The sequence below is a fragment of the Phocoena phocoena genome, chromosome 4 (assembly GCF_963924675.1).
Source record: "Phocoena phocoena chromosome 4, mPhoPho1.1, whole genome shotgun sequence".
Classification (NCBI taxonomy): domain Eukaryota; kingdom Metazoa; phylum Chordata; class Mammalia; order Artiodactyla; family Phocoenidae; genus Phocoena; species Phocoena phocoena.
Genome location: NC_089222.1, coordinates 67,579,249 through 67,593,267, shown reverse-complemented (window position 1 = coordinate 67,593,267; position 14,019 = coordinate 67,579,249). Strand labels below are relative to the sequence as shown.

At 43.0% G+C, this 14,019-nt stretch overlaps 1 protein-coding gene and 1 pseudogene across 1 annotated transcript in view; one reads left to right on the top strand and one right to left on the bottom strand.

Annotated features, from left to right (window-relative positions):
* Positions 1 to 1,330: 1,330 nt before the first annotated feature.
* Positions 1,331 to 8,599, top strand: LOC136121994 (abasic site processing protein HMCES pseudogene; annotated as a pseudogene).
* A 3,628-nt stretch (positions 8,600 to 12,227) lies between these two features.
* The window catches only part of TPRG1 (tumor protein p63 regulated 1), a 110,631-nt gene continuing 108,839 nt past the window's right edge, over positions 12,228 to 14,019 (bottom strand). The window contains 1 exon segment of the mRNA XM_065875833.1: positions 12,228 to 12,440. Within this exon segment, the coding sequence (XP_065731905.1) occupies positions 12,228 to 12,440 (213 nt within the window).

The window sequence follows — 14,019 nt, the reverse complement described above, 5'->3', positions numbered from 1 at the left end:
TTCTGTAGTGATGACACATTCTGAGTGTTGCTATGTATTTTTGATTTAACCACAACAAAGTCTGGGAATAAAAAGACTTGGTAAAATCAATATATTATTTCTTTTTAAAGTCAGGGAGAAGGCCTAAGTGGGTCTGCTGCTCTATAAAACCAGACTACAAAAAGGCAGTGTTTTCCTGGAAACTTAAACAAGTGCTACTGACATGGATTGAAACCCAAATGCCTATGAGATCAGCATCATAAAACACATTTACCAATTACCTAGGTAACTGTGTGTGGTGGAGGAGAAACGTGGATAACTTCAAGGAGCTGATAATCAGGCTGAAACATAGTTCAACAGCTATCTTAAATATGTCAGGTTGAGGATTCAGTGAGATGACCAGCTCAATATCTCTTCCAACCTTGTTTTAGTAGGCTTTTTTTTTTTTTTTTTTTTTTTACTGCAGAAGTTAGAAAACTAAACATTACAATTCTCAGATTCCTTTGTAGCTAGATTCTGGATATGATTAAGTTCTAGGTTAATCCAGGTCTTCTACCAATGAGTACAGAACCTTGGCCAAGTTTCTTAGCCTCTTTGTACTTTTACTTTCCCCATTTCAAGATGGAGGTTTGACATTAATATTATATTGAGAGATTCATTCGAGGATTCATTGATGTAATGAATGCAAAGATATTAGCACCCTGCTTGGTACCTACAGACACTCAATAAATTCTTGCAATCACTATTAAGAGGAACAAACAGGATGCTCTTCCCACGTCGTACTTCAGAGTAAGTAAGGAGGATGGGGGCAGAAGTTGTCGTATTCATTTTGCTGGTACAGATCTAGCAGATGGAAAGAGGCTCTGAAGCCAACAGTTCCAGGAAAAAACTCCTGGTTATTGAATTACAGCTAAGGGGCTGTGCTCCTGGTACCTGCTATCGTGATAGCAGCCTCCTGATTGCCTAGCTTCTTGTGTACGGCAGAGATAACTAATCCTTGGGTGTGCCAGTTTTGCAATGTTGTTCTGGGAATCACTTCCAGAGTCCCAGCCTGTGCCTCCAGCCTTTGTAACGATGTTGTAAATACTTAATTCCATATATTAAAACACTTTGTGTTTAAAATTGTGAAATGGTTTCTATTACGTGGAAATGTACCCAACCTGATATAGGCAAAATGGAAGACGGCATCATGTCTCTACCACTAGGAAGCAGTGGTGGCTCTGTGAGACAACGTGTGAGAGTAACTGGATCACACCCCTACTCCAGACATGTTTCCTCAGTTATAAACTAGAAAGTAGTCTTGAAGCAGAACATGGAAAGGGAATTCCATTTCCTCTGCCCACTAGGAGGCATGTTCTTCAGCATCGTCTTTCAGGACCACCATGGAGAAGATGTCACAGCCGTCCACTTCCAGGTGATGCAGCAAATCATGCAGAGCCAGCTATGAATCAGGCTCATTTTTCCTGCCTCAGTCTACTGATTGTAGGGAACTCTCCATGAAGCCATAGGTGTAGGTTGAGAGAGAAGAAAATGTAGTAGGAGTAGGTACCATTGTTCACTTACTCACGCAGCTTGCTTGGCCCTCTGGACCTACTTGAGCCTTAGCAGGTATATGTCACCTCCAACTGATAAGACAGAACTGCTGTGCATGCCTAAACTTAAGACTTGGTGGGTCAGACTACATCCAGCTCATTACAGGCAGCTTAGGCTGCACTGCAACTTGATGGTGTGTGGTCAAGTGTTCAGTCTCTACTAGGGCCCAGGAGCAATCCAAAAGGAATACTGTTATCTAGAAGAATGGCATATCTTTGCTTAATATCCTAAGGTCTATCCAGTGATTCATCTGGAGGGGCTAGCCAAAGCTTCCCTGCAGCATTTCTATTTGCCACAGAGATTTTAAGCACCACTGGATCTACTGGGGATATAGCCCAAGTGACAGAGTAGCTTTCACAGCAGACTGGACCAGTTGCAGAGCCTTTTCCTTTTCTGTCCCCTACTCAAAACTAGCAGCCTTTGGGATTACTTGATCAGTAGGTTCAAATAGCAGACCCGAAGGAGATAACTGTTGCCTCTATAATCTGAGGAATCCCATTAAGCATGGTGGCTTTTTCTCAGTGCTAAGAAGGCAGAAATTTGTCATTTCCCTTAGGAGGTGTATCTTAACATGTCCCAGACCACTGACACCCTGGAAAAATCACCAATGTGACTTTCAGTGATATCAGCCTCAGAATTTGGAGAGATTTGTGTCACACAAGTTTTGGAATACTTTCTACTTCCTGTTCACCTGGTTAGGTCATTACATGATAGCATCAGGAAAACAGACCAATGCCATGTCTTACAGAACAGAGAGGTGATCAAGTTTCCTATTGACTAGAATATGACATAGGTTTAGAAGGTTGATGCACATTGCTGGTCCTAACACCTGGCAGTAAACTGCCACTGATGATTCTTAATATCAAGTAAAAAAAAAAAAAAATTGCCAGATCTATAACTGGCAATACCAGGTGCCAGGGAATTTATTGTCTCACTCAAGCAAAAAAAAAAACAACAAAAAAAAAAACACAATTGGATCAACAATTGTAGTCAGTCAGCACGAGATTAAATGTACAATAATCTATTCTCATTCTGCATTGTTTCTAGACTTATAACCAAATTCAGCTTCTAACAAATAAGTTAAAAAAAATACTATTCATGAGAAGGTGCAATGTGCCCCTAAAGAATTTTGAGGTTTTGCCAATTCATACTAACAGAAAACATGTATGGGAACCGATTCAAAGCGTATTAGATCTAGGTGGCAGCGATATCAGGTTGGGACAAACAAAATGTTATTGATTAGAGGGCGCCAGGATAAGATTCTGAATTCAATGTGCTTGAGTCACTCAAAACGGCTCCAACGGGGGACCTGGCGCAGGGTGCGCAGAGAGACACGCGGGGGCGGGGCCTGATGTGGAGGGACCCACAGTGTGAAGGTGGCGCGGAGGGTATGCAGGCGGATGTACTGCCACCTGCCCAGGGAGGCCCTCACCAGGGCCTGCGCCTACAGGGACCGCCAGGGACCCGGACCGGTACTGCCCCTCGTACACGAGCCTGCAGTCCAGCGGCCCAGGGCTCCTGTCCCGGGTGCACTTGGAGACTCAATTGAGCATATCGTTGCTGCCACGCGATGGGGCTTGGTCCCGTCTTGGTTCAAAGGAACGGATCCTTCCAAGCTGCAGTTCAACACTCCCAGCTGTTGTAGTGACACCATAATGGAGAAACGGTCCTTCAAGGTGCCTCTGGGAAAAGGAAGACCCTGTGTTGTTTTAGCAGATGGATTCTGTGAGTGGCAGCCATGTCAGGCAAGAAGTCAGAGGCAACCCTACTTCATCTACTTCCCCCAAATCAGAACAAAGGTCAGAGAGCGTGGGTGCTGCATAGGGACCTGAGGACTGGGAGAAAGTCTGGGACAGCTGGAGGCTGCTGACAGTGGCCGGGATCTTTGACTGCTGGCGGGGTGGGGATTGGAGGGGGTTCTTGTATTTTTACACCATCATCACAGTGGGTTCCTGCAAAGGCTTGAACGTCATCCACCCCAGGAGGCCTGCCATATTAGATGGAGAGGAGGCAGTCTCTAAGTGGCTGGACTTTGGTGAGGTCTTAGCTCAAGAAGCTCTGAAGTTTAGCCACCCCACAGAGAACACCGCCTTCCATCCAGTCTCTTCCTTGGTGAACGACTCCCGAAACAGCACTCCTGAGTATCTGCTTCCTGTCCACTTACTGGTCAAAAAGGAGCAGCAGCCAGAAGACCCCAAAACACTCCAAAAGGTAGAGTCAGTTGTGCCCCAGTGGTCCAGCTGGTTCCCGCAGAGGAGCCTCCCCCGCCCCGTACCCCCCAAGAGAGGCGGGGCAGGACTCCTTGAGCGACGCCTGAAGCGGAAGAAGGAGGGGCGGGGTTGCTTGGGAGGAGGTAGCACAGTGTTAAAGAGTTGTGGTTTCTTGGGGGAGTGGCTGTCCTGGTTGAGACCAGGAAGCCCCCAGTGGGGTGTGTGGGCAGCCTGGGAAGAAGAATGGCCACCGCCATCAATTCCTGGTGGGAGGGGAGGAGCTCTTGTGCCTACCGCCGTGTCCTGGTAGGACCGGTGGGCTTTCTCTCAGAGCCTGACCCTGCTGGCTGTTCTCAGCCTGACCTGACCTGGTGCTGTTGCAGAGGCTGTTTTCTGCTCAGCCTTTGGGCTTTTTCAGTCTTCTTTTGGAATTAAGTTCTTAAAACACTGTATTTTTTCTGAATAAATTATATTTGATAAACTGTCTACATTTCAGAAAATGCTGCTGGTGGGAGGAATTCCAGATCTCACTGTTTTCTCCTGGCATCAGACCTAGGGAATGATTTTGTAACAAATGTGGGGCACTGGGATTTTCTGTGGACAAAACTGCTTTTTTGGAAACAATAAAAAGGCTTGGTGGGAGAAAAAATGGCTCCAATAATTTGCTTGGTTAATTGACTGAAAGGTGTACCCAGAGGAAGGGTATACTGAATGAAGTTGAAATGCTAGAAGGAGGTATCCAAAGGCTTAGGGAGATTGTGATGCTCAAGTGTATTTATTATGTAAGAGCTTCTCAGTTTCCCTCTAACTATATCCCCTCAGAAGATTCAGAGACACTTCCTTCACCAAGGCCAAGAGAAATACATTCGTGAGGGGAAACCCAACATTCTTAAACAGCTTCATTGTGGCTAGTCTCCATAGGCCAAAAATGACAGTGGGAATTATTGCCATTGAATTGGGCAATCTGCATTCAATGAAGATAATAGTATTGTGGTGAAACGGAGCAAGACCTTATGGTCCTTTCTCCCCCACGTCCTCTGCCTGCCTTTTGTCTGTAGAAAAACTTTAGCCAAAGAAGAACTTTAATCAGAGAAGTGAGAAAGTGCAGAAACAAAGGAAAATAGTCAAACAGGACAATATAATAATAGTTTAGTCAGTAAGCAAAGTCAAGGACCTTTAGCTCCTCCTCAAGGGCTATAGATAATACTCTGAGCCATATCCTTTGAGCTGTTTTGTAGAGACTGAAACCCCTACCAGCTGGAAGAAGTTAACTACATGATGAGCAGACTGTAGCCATGACATTAAGCTGCCACAATTCCGAGAATTGGCCTCAAGGAAATGGGAAGAAACTGACTCTGGAACTGAAGACTAATTGTACTTTGAACAATCAAGATGATGCCGGTCAGACCACCGCACGATCAAGCTCAAGACGACTGTCAGAGCTAGCTGTGCTGTTGCTGCATGTAGCCCCCTCCCTCTGCCTATACACCCCTGAATCTCCCCTTCAAAGGTCTTGCCCACTGGTTGTCAGCATGGGGAAGCTGGCCTTTGGACATGAGTCCACACTCCCCTCCAACCCCATTGTTAGCCCCTGAAATAAAGCAAATTTCCTCTCCACCAACCTTGTCTTTTTATTGGCTTTAGAGTGGCAAGCAGCTGGACCCCACTTTCAGTAACAGTGGGGTGGTAGATGCTGATTCAAGTCAGCCTTCTGTTTACTCTTGCTTACACAGACCAAATAAAACTTGGGTGGACTGCCCATCTCTTTTTGCTCTGAGGACAAAATGATCAGCTGACCAATACCAAAGATCTCTATGGGGCTTCCCTGGTGGCGCAGTGGTTGAGAGTCCCCCTGCCGATGCAGGGGACACGGGTTCGTGCCCCGGTCCGGGAAGATCCCACATGCCGCGGAGCGGCTGGGCCCGTGAGCCATGGCCGCTGAGCCTGCGCGTCCGGAGCCTGTGCTCCACAACGCAAGAGGCCACAACAGTGAGAAGCCCGCGTACCGCAAAAAAAAAAAAAAGATCTCTATGGAGTAAACTGTTCTGATTACTGTACTTCTTTGGCTCAGCTGCCCATCATGGTAACAATTCCCACTTTGTCCTCTAGACTGAAGACAGAAAAAAATCCCACTTAAAAATAATGTTGGTTGCCCGATACTATAGAAAAATAAGTCTGACACTGATTCAGGATAAAATATTAAATACATACTTTAGAAAAAATGTAACAAATAAATTTAAAAGTCAAAAGAGAAAAGCAGTGATTACTAGGAGCTAATCCAGGTTCGTTACAATTAATCCATACTAAAGTGGCCTCATTGGTTCCTTCAATGATATTATTAAATCAGAAAAATAATGTTATATATTATATATAGTATGAAGTTGACCATAAGCTTCATGTGAACAAATAGTATAATAAAGAAAACCTGGATTTCATTAATAACAGTACATTGGCAAGTGAAGAACAGCTACATTCTAACCTGCACTGGTCAGCCTATATTTGAATTGCCATGCCAGTGTCGAATACAATATTTTAAAAGAAATGTTAACCAAACAGAATCGTCCACGAACAAGGAGGAGTTCAACAGGGGCTATGGATAATCCAGCACATGAAGAACGGTTGTGGTAACCGGGGGTCTGTGTCAAAAAACAAAAATAAAACTACTTTGTTGGGACAGCACCAGTTAGCTGCCTTTATTTGAAGTGTGGCCATACGAAATAGGAAATTGATTTACCCGGGGTAACTTCAAAGGAAGATCAAGGACCAAATAGGTAACTTTCCAGGGAGGAAGGTTTGGATGTAATATTTAGAAAAACCTTTAACTCGCTGCATTTGCTTGGCAGTAGAACTAGCTGCTGTAGAAAGCAAGGGATTCTCTGCCCTGGTAATGATTTTGCAGAAGCTGAGCCTGCATCTACTGTGTGTTTTGGTTGAGGGCATTCCTGCAATAGGTAGGAGGTTAAACTAGATGACCTTTAGGGTCCCTTCCAATCTGTTTCAATAATTCCATAAAGAGTGAGCAGGGAATATAAAAGGAAGGAAAAGTAGTTCCTGAGATGCATGAGGTAGGCATTGTGGACAGGATGTGAGAGACGAGGTGGTAATTCAGAGAAATTGATCTCAACATACTCTCTACCCATAATGTAACATCACAGTCTCTCATATCTACCTAAAAACATGAGAGTTAATTAAACTGGACCTATTGTTTTCTCACCTCAAAGTAACTTATGATACACCGATTTAGATGACAACTGTGAAACACTGATTTGGATGATATGCCTTTCCCTGGGAATGGGGATATATGGAAAGAGCAGTGCCTAGGAGCAGGAAAATGGAAGCTTTAGAGTTTCATCCCAGTATTGCCCAAAACTCACCATCTGCTTTTTGAGGGATTTCTTGCAAATTCCATTTAGCTTCACTGAAAAGGAGACTTTGAGTTTACTACGAACTTTTAAAAATTGAGTGTAAAATAGCTCATCAGATACAAGATCTAGGCTCACAAGCAACCTCCTGACTTCGCCTCTCAGATTTCATACTGCAGCCCTGAAATGAAACACAGCTCGCGTTTTTTTGTCTTGGGTTTTGAGGTTAAAGGGAGGATTTCGCAGAGGATATCATAATTCCTCCCTGTGGCTATAGAATTATCCTAAGGGGTTGCTACAACTGAGTGGAGTAAGGTAAGTACTGATCAAGTCTCAGTCTCTCCCAAGGCCTTAAACTGAGTTCTTCCTTAAACTGAGGAACTGGTATCTCTGAGGAACTGGTATCTGTAAGAAAATCAGGAGGCCTGGTCCCCGAACTGCCTTCAGAGCACATTGTGGGAGGTGCAGACCAAAGGTGAGTTTACACATCAGTGACTAAAGTTTCCTGCCACTAAGCATAAGAAGTCACTCATGAGCAGCGTCCCTAAACCACAGCTACAGGATGTGGGCACAAGCCCTCGTACAGTTGTTGGCCAAAAGCCAATGAACATTCATCCCTGTGCAAACACTCCGGCTTTGTTGTTGTTGTTAACCTTTGAAAACCACAGGCATTCATCTCTCTCTTTCTTCCCCTTGGCAGGAGTCATCTTCTTTTCTCCAACTTGGTCTCCTGCGTGTAAAGAATTTCTGAGGAGCTTTTAAGCCTGAATTTAATACTTTTGCCCTCCCCTCTTTTGCCCCACAAAATGCCAGGCAGAGGTAAGGCTGCCTTACAAAATATCTGCTGGCTTCCGCAGCTTTGTTTGGGCTTTTAAATCAGATAGGACATCAGAGAGCTCCATGAGTGACCTTAGCCTTTAAGAAAATACAGGTAATTTCTGGAAATTCCCCCTGAACAACGGTGACCTATTGTTTTCTCACGTCAGAATGAACACAGAAACTATGATACGCTGATTTAGATGACGTGCCTTTTCCTGGGAATGGAGGTATACGGAAAGAGCAGTGGAGCTGGAATTGGAGATTGGAAGCTTTAGAGTTTAATCCCCATACTGCCAAAAGTTCGCCATCTGCTTTTTGAGACATTTCTTTCCAGTTTCCAGGCCTTTGCTCTGTGTTCTGTGAAACGAAAGCATGAGATTAGATGGTTTCTTTGCTTCCTTAGCCCCAGGGCTCTATGAATCGGGCTTCCTTAGTAATGCTTCAGCAAAGGGACAATGAGAAGGGGGTGCAAGGCAAAAGATCCTCATAAATTGGCTTCTCTTTTCTGCCTTAGAGGCTGGTCAAATGTCAGCCTCCAAGAAGGCCCTACTGCCCACTGGGAGGCCAGACGTGGTGATTCATGGCAGCTCCCTTTCCTGTCAAGTGTTAGAGAATCCATCAACCTTGGTTCTGTAACCCCAATGCCCCACATCCAGGTACTGAAACACAAGCTGAACCTACTCCAGCATGGGAATGTTATTTTTAAATAAAAGAGATGGCAGATGGATGTTCCAGAATCTAAATCAACAGGAGAACTTTCTAACCATCAGAGCTGCCCAAGATGTATCAGAAGACTATGAGCAATCTGCCAATAGAATTGTTCAAATAGTTTCTGAACAGAGATTTATTGGAGATTTTCTAGTAGGGTTTCTTGAATAGACAAAGATCAGATAGAGAAAATGGCCAACCATGACATTTTTATGATGATATGCTTTGTACTTAATGCCTCTTGTATCAAATCTTATTCCCAGTCAGACCTAGGATGCCCCTTTGAGAGACGTTATTGGTATAGTTCAGATGATAGCCTGAAGGAAAAGCCCAGGTATACATATAGGTCTCCTGGTTTGTGGGTTGTGGTTACTTGTCAAGCTCATGGACAAGGAACCCAAGTGAGAATACCATGTGTCAAATGGGAAAGAGGTGGTCGGCAGGTCCATGGTGACCAAAAAACAACTCCCAGAAGAGCTGAATTTAGTTCCCTTGGATGGTGTCCCAGTTTCTGCTGCCAAAGTGACATTGCACTACGGGCAGATACTCAATGAGTTTTATTTAATAAAATAATTTAACCTCATTTCATGGAATCATCACAAGGTCTTTATGAAGTAGACAAAAGAGATAGCATCGTCTCCATTTTACAGATGAGGAAATTAAACCTTAGGAAAGTTCAGGTAATTTTCCAGGGTCTCACATGATTGATTCAACTCTTTCCAAAAAAAAGGATGTATTACCTAATCATCGACAACAATTATTTGGAGAATCATAAATTCTCTGGTTTTAAATGATTTAATCAATCATCCCTTTAACAATCCCTTTCACAATATCCACTTTATCTAGTCCCTACTAGTACACATCAAGTGATGGGAGACTCTTCCAAGGAGCAAAGCTTCCCATCTTTGGACATTTTTAACTATAAGAAGTTCTTTCTTGTCTTAAACTGCCATTCAAATCCCTGAATCCTCTCATCCTCTGGTCATAATCCTGCCTTCTAGATCCCATTTATCAGTGTCTGGAATATCCCACAGGACAATCTGTGTGAAATGTGAAGACAATTCTTATGTCATCTCTGAGATCACTCTTCTCCACACTAAACAACCTTGGTACCCTATTGGTACAGACTGACCTCAGGGCTAAGAGATATTTCCCTCCTCTCATCTTTTCTGATTTGCCCCATTGATGATGCTGCATTGTGTCCTTTCGAAGGTCATTTGGGAACAGTCCAGCCTAGGTTACAAGGGGAATAAATATGCAGAAAGAAGTCACTTGTCAGACTGATCCTTAAATGGTAACTCAAGAGAATGTGCTGGACATTTTGGAGGCTTCTGTCAACAAACGCCACTACCTTGAGGCAAATGGGGATTTTCGGGCAGTGGTGTTATAATAATTTGCCAATTGTGCCTGCTTCAGAACCACTGCCAAAACAATCCAACGACTTTTCATTCCACTACTGTTGACAGGACAGCTAAGGATTTCAACATTTCCTTTTACAGTCTGAAGAGAAGTTCCCTGCCTTGGGGACTATACCAATATTTGCCGTCATGAGGGGGAAAAAAGTGGGTGCTGGGAAGTGGAAAGAGAGGGAGAGAACTACTAATGGAAGTAAACAAAGATAAAAACAAAATAAAATGAGGGTTATTCAAAGTTTGGATTTTGAATGCCTCCATCAAATTGATGTTTGTGAAATATCAGAGGAAATCTTTGAAATCGAGGAAGTGAGCATTTTGAAGAAAAGACTTTAGACTTCACACAAGCACCCCCTTCCCCCTTCCCACCCCCCAAAAAACAGCTGGAATTTTTAACTTGAATACCAGCCAAGGTGTCTCAACTTTGGTTCTTCGGACAGGCAAAGAGCTAATTATAATAATGTTTACACTGCTCAACATTAAAAGTTTCTTTTCAAAATAAATTAAAAATACAATAAAATTGAAAAAAAAATTTAGAGATGAAAACAGATGAGATGACATCCTGAGTTCTTCACAATTAGACCTAAGTCAAGGAGCGACAAAGAGGAAATATGAGAGAAAAGAAAATAGAAACAGAATGAGCTAGAAGAGTATTTTTGGAAACATTCTTCTTAAACTCCTGTGGGATCCATAGACATTCCACAGAGGCACTTCTGAGACCCAAAAAAGAGGAGATCAGTGGCATTCTCATCTCTGTTTCAATCATAGTGGTCCTACTTCTATCTGTTTTACATATTGGGCAACTGAAACAGATTTCATTAGAAGGAAAGGTCTGCTGTTAAAAAAACAAAACATATGAGCAAACAAAAAAAAAAAACCCTGCAAAAGGAAATGAGCCATTGAAAGTTCTTGAACAGGGAATGATATGATCAAATTGTGCTTTAGGAGTCTGGCAACCAAGTATAAAATGGATTAGAAGAGGGTCAGCCTTGAAGCAGGGATACCAATTAAAAGTGTATAACAAATATCCAGGTAAACAGAATTTAAAACATGATCTAATAACATACCTGTGAGAATGGAAAGGAGAAGGAGTATATGAACAGTTTTGAAAGAAGAATGAACTTTAAGTTTGACATCTGGGCATTGGGCACAATCTAAGTCACATACAGATGTGGTACTTCTATGGTCTGAACGTTTATGCCCCCCCCCCAAATTTATATGTTTAAATCCTAAAGCCCATTGTGATGGTATTAAACAGGGGGCCTTAGCTTATGAGGGCAGAGCCCTCATGAATGAGATGAATGCCCTTATAAAAGAAGCACAAGAGAACACTCTTGCCCCTTTACCTTGTAAGGATATAACAAGAAATCTGAGCCCCAGAAGAGGGCCCTCACCTGACCAGGCTGGCACCCTAATCTCAGAATTGCAGCCTCCAGAACCGTAAGAAATAAATTTATGTTGTTTATAAGCCACCCAGCACGTAGTATTTTTGTTATAGCAGCCCAGACAAAGACAGATACTATATGGAATGTATCTGGCAAGAAGTTGAAAGACATCAAAACTGATGGATTTCAGGGATGATGACTGGGGCCATTAAAATCCCATACAGAAATCCGAGATTTTGAAGATGCTGAGTGTAAGTGGTCATTGGAACACTGATATAGAGATCAGCAGACAGAAGTGCAAAACTGAGTCTTAAACACCAGGGATGAGAATATGGATTTGGAAGTCATCCCCATAAAAAAAGGTAGCTAAAATAATATAGATTGAGACCCCAGTGAGAGGGAAGATCAGGATCAGAGGGCTGAAAATAAAGACCCAGAACAAGCCTACATTTAGAGGACAGAGAAACAAGAACCCAGAGGGTCCTCCCCAAGTTTATGATCAGGTGTTCATTTGTCATTCATTTGCCAACATTATTTGATGGGCTCAGGAGCATTTATTTTCTGGTTTGAAGAAATTTGATTATCCTTATGTAAGGTCTGAAGTGTGCATTTATCAATCTAATCAAGCTTTTAGGTCCCCTAAGATACTGAATCTTCAAAATCATGTAATACTATTTAACAATAACTAATTGTTTCAGTCCAAAAATACGGTGGGCTGAAACAGAATCTGCAGTAATGATGTAGCTATGGATGATGTACTTATCCCCCAAAAAGAGTGTCAAAAACCAACACTCCCCGGGCAAGGGAATAGCCAAGTTTGTTGCAGTTTCCAGTGAATGACATCAGACCCGTGTAGGTCTCAATCAAAATGGGTTCAGTTAACACCATCAATCCCTTTCCTCTTCCAGATCCAGTGGAATCCCTGTGGGCATTCTGGATAGCTGGAACAAGCTTAGACATGAACCCGGACGACTAAAGAGGAGAAGGCACAGAGTTAGTGAATGCAGAGTAGGTCCAGAGACACCCCGTCCCCAGCCAGTGCTCACAATGGTTGACCACTCTCCTGGAGCTGCAGTTATTCTTGCTTCTTTTTTTTTTTTGCGATACGCGGACCTCTCATTGTTGCGGCCTCTCCCGTTGCGGAGCACAGGCTCCGGACGCGCAGGCTCAGCGGCCATGGCTCACGGGCCCAGCCACTCCGCGGCATGTGGGCTCTTCCCGGACCGGGGCACGAACCCGTGTCCCCTGCATCGGCAGGCGGACTCTCAACCACTGCGCCACCAGGGAAGCCCTACTCTTACTTCTTAAACAGAAATCGTATCTCAGAATTGTTAACATTGCTTCTGTTAGTCTTTTAATAAATTAATCCGTTAATAATGTACATAATAAAATTAGCTGCCACATCTTATTTTTCATTATTCGTAACTTGTACAACATTAAGTAGTCAGTTTAACAAATATTTGCTGATAGTTTATTATGGATCGGACACCAGTCGGGTACTGCTGAAGATTCAAAGACAAGGGAGATATAGTCTCTGCCCTCACAGAAGTGACACTATAATAACATAGAAAATGAACTTGTGATGATCGCACAAAGTCCACGAAAATAAACAGCGAAAAGAGGCGCGTGATGCTAAAGAAACACAAAAGAGGGAGAAATCGTATGTGGTTAGAGGATTAGGAATGACTTCAAAAGGAAACTCTTGAGACAATCCTTTAAGGGTTAATAGGGTTTCAATGGGTGAAATGAGGTTAGGGAGGGCCTATCTGTCAGCGGCTGTTCTTTCCAAGCCAGCATCCTTTCCTCCATTTGAGACTCTCCTTCCAATAAGAGCACCTCGATTTTCCTTTGGAGAACCACATTCTTCCATTTATTCCAAATAGCTTAAGCGGAGCTGACTTTAGTACATGACTCAGTCCTAACCAATCAGAGGAATCCATTCCTCTGGTCGGGGAGATTGATTCAGGTATGGGCACATGACCAATGTGGCTGTGAAACTGATAGCATCCAAGCCTGGACGTATTCATGGTCATTTTGTCCACACAGTGAGAACCTGACAGACTGAAACCAACAAAAGGGAAAGAACTAAGACATGGAGAGAGAGTAATTCTTCACACAGCCATTTGGGTTACTGGATCAGCCTATCCTGAACTTTAAGTTAAATGAGTGAAAAAAAATTCCTTCTTTTGGTCAAATCAAGTTGAATTGGGTTAAGAGGAGGGTAATTCAGGGAGCACTGCAAACAGAGATATAAAGAAGGAAATGAATTAGGAAAGCTCATATGTTTGTATTTCCAATAAGCTCTTTTATATCCATTGTTTCATTCCAGTATAAGCCTACCGGGTAAGTAAGAGAAGGTATCATCATTCCCGTGTTGGAAATCAAGACTAATAGAAGGTAAATGATTTGTCCAGAATTACTCCACTTTCTGCACCATGGTAAAAAGGAACATGAGGAATAAGGGCCTACTCACAGTAAGATCCAAATATGTTTCCTAGGCAACTGGCTTACAAGTCTAAATTAAAACTTTTAGAGTATATTCCAATATCAA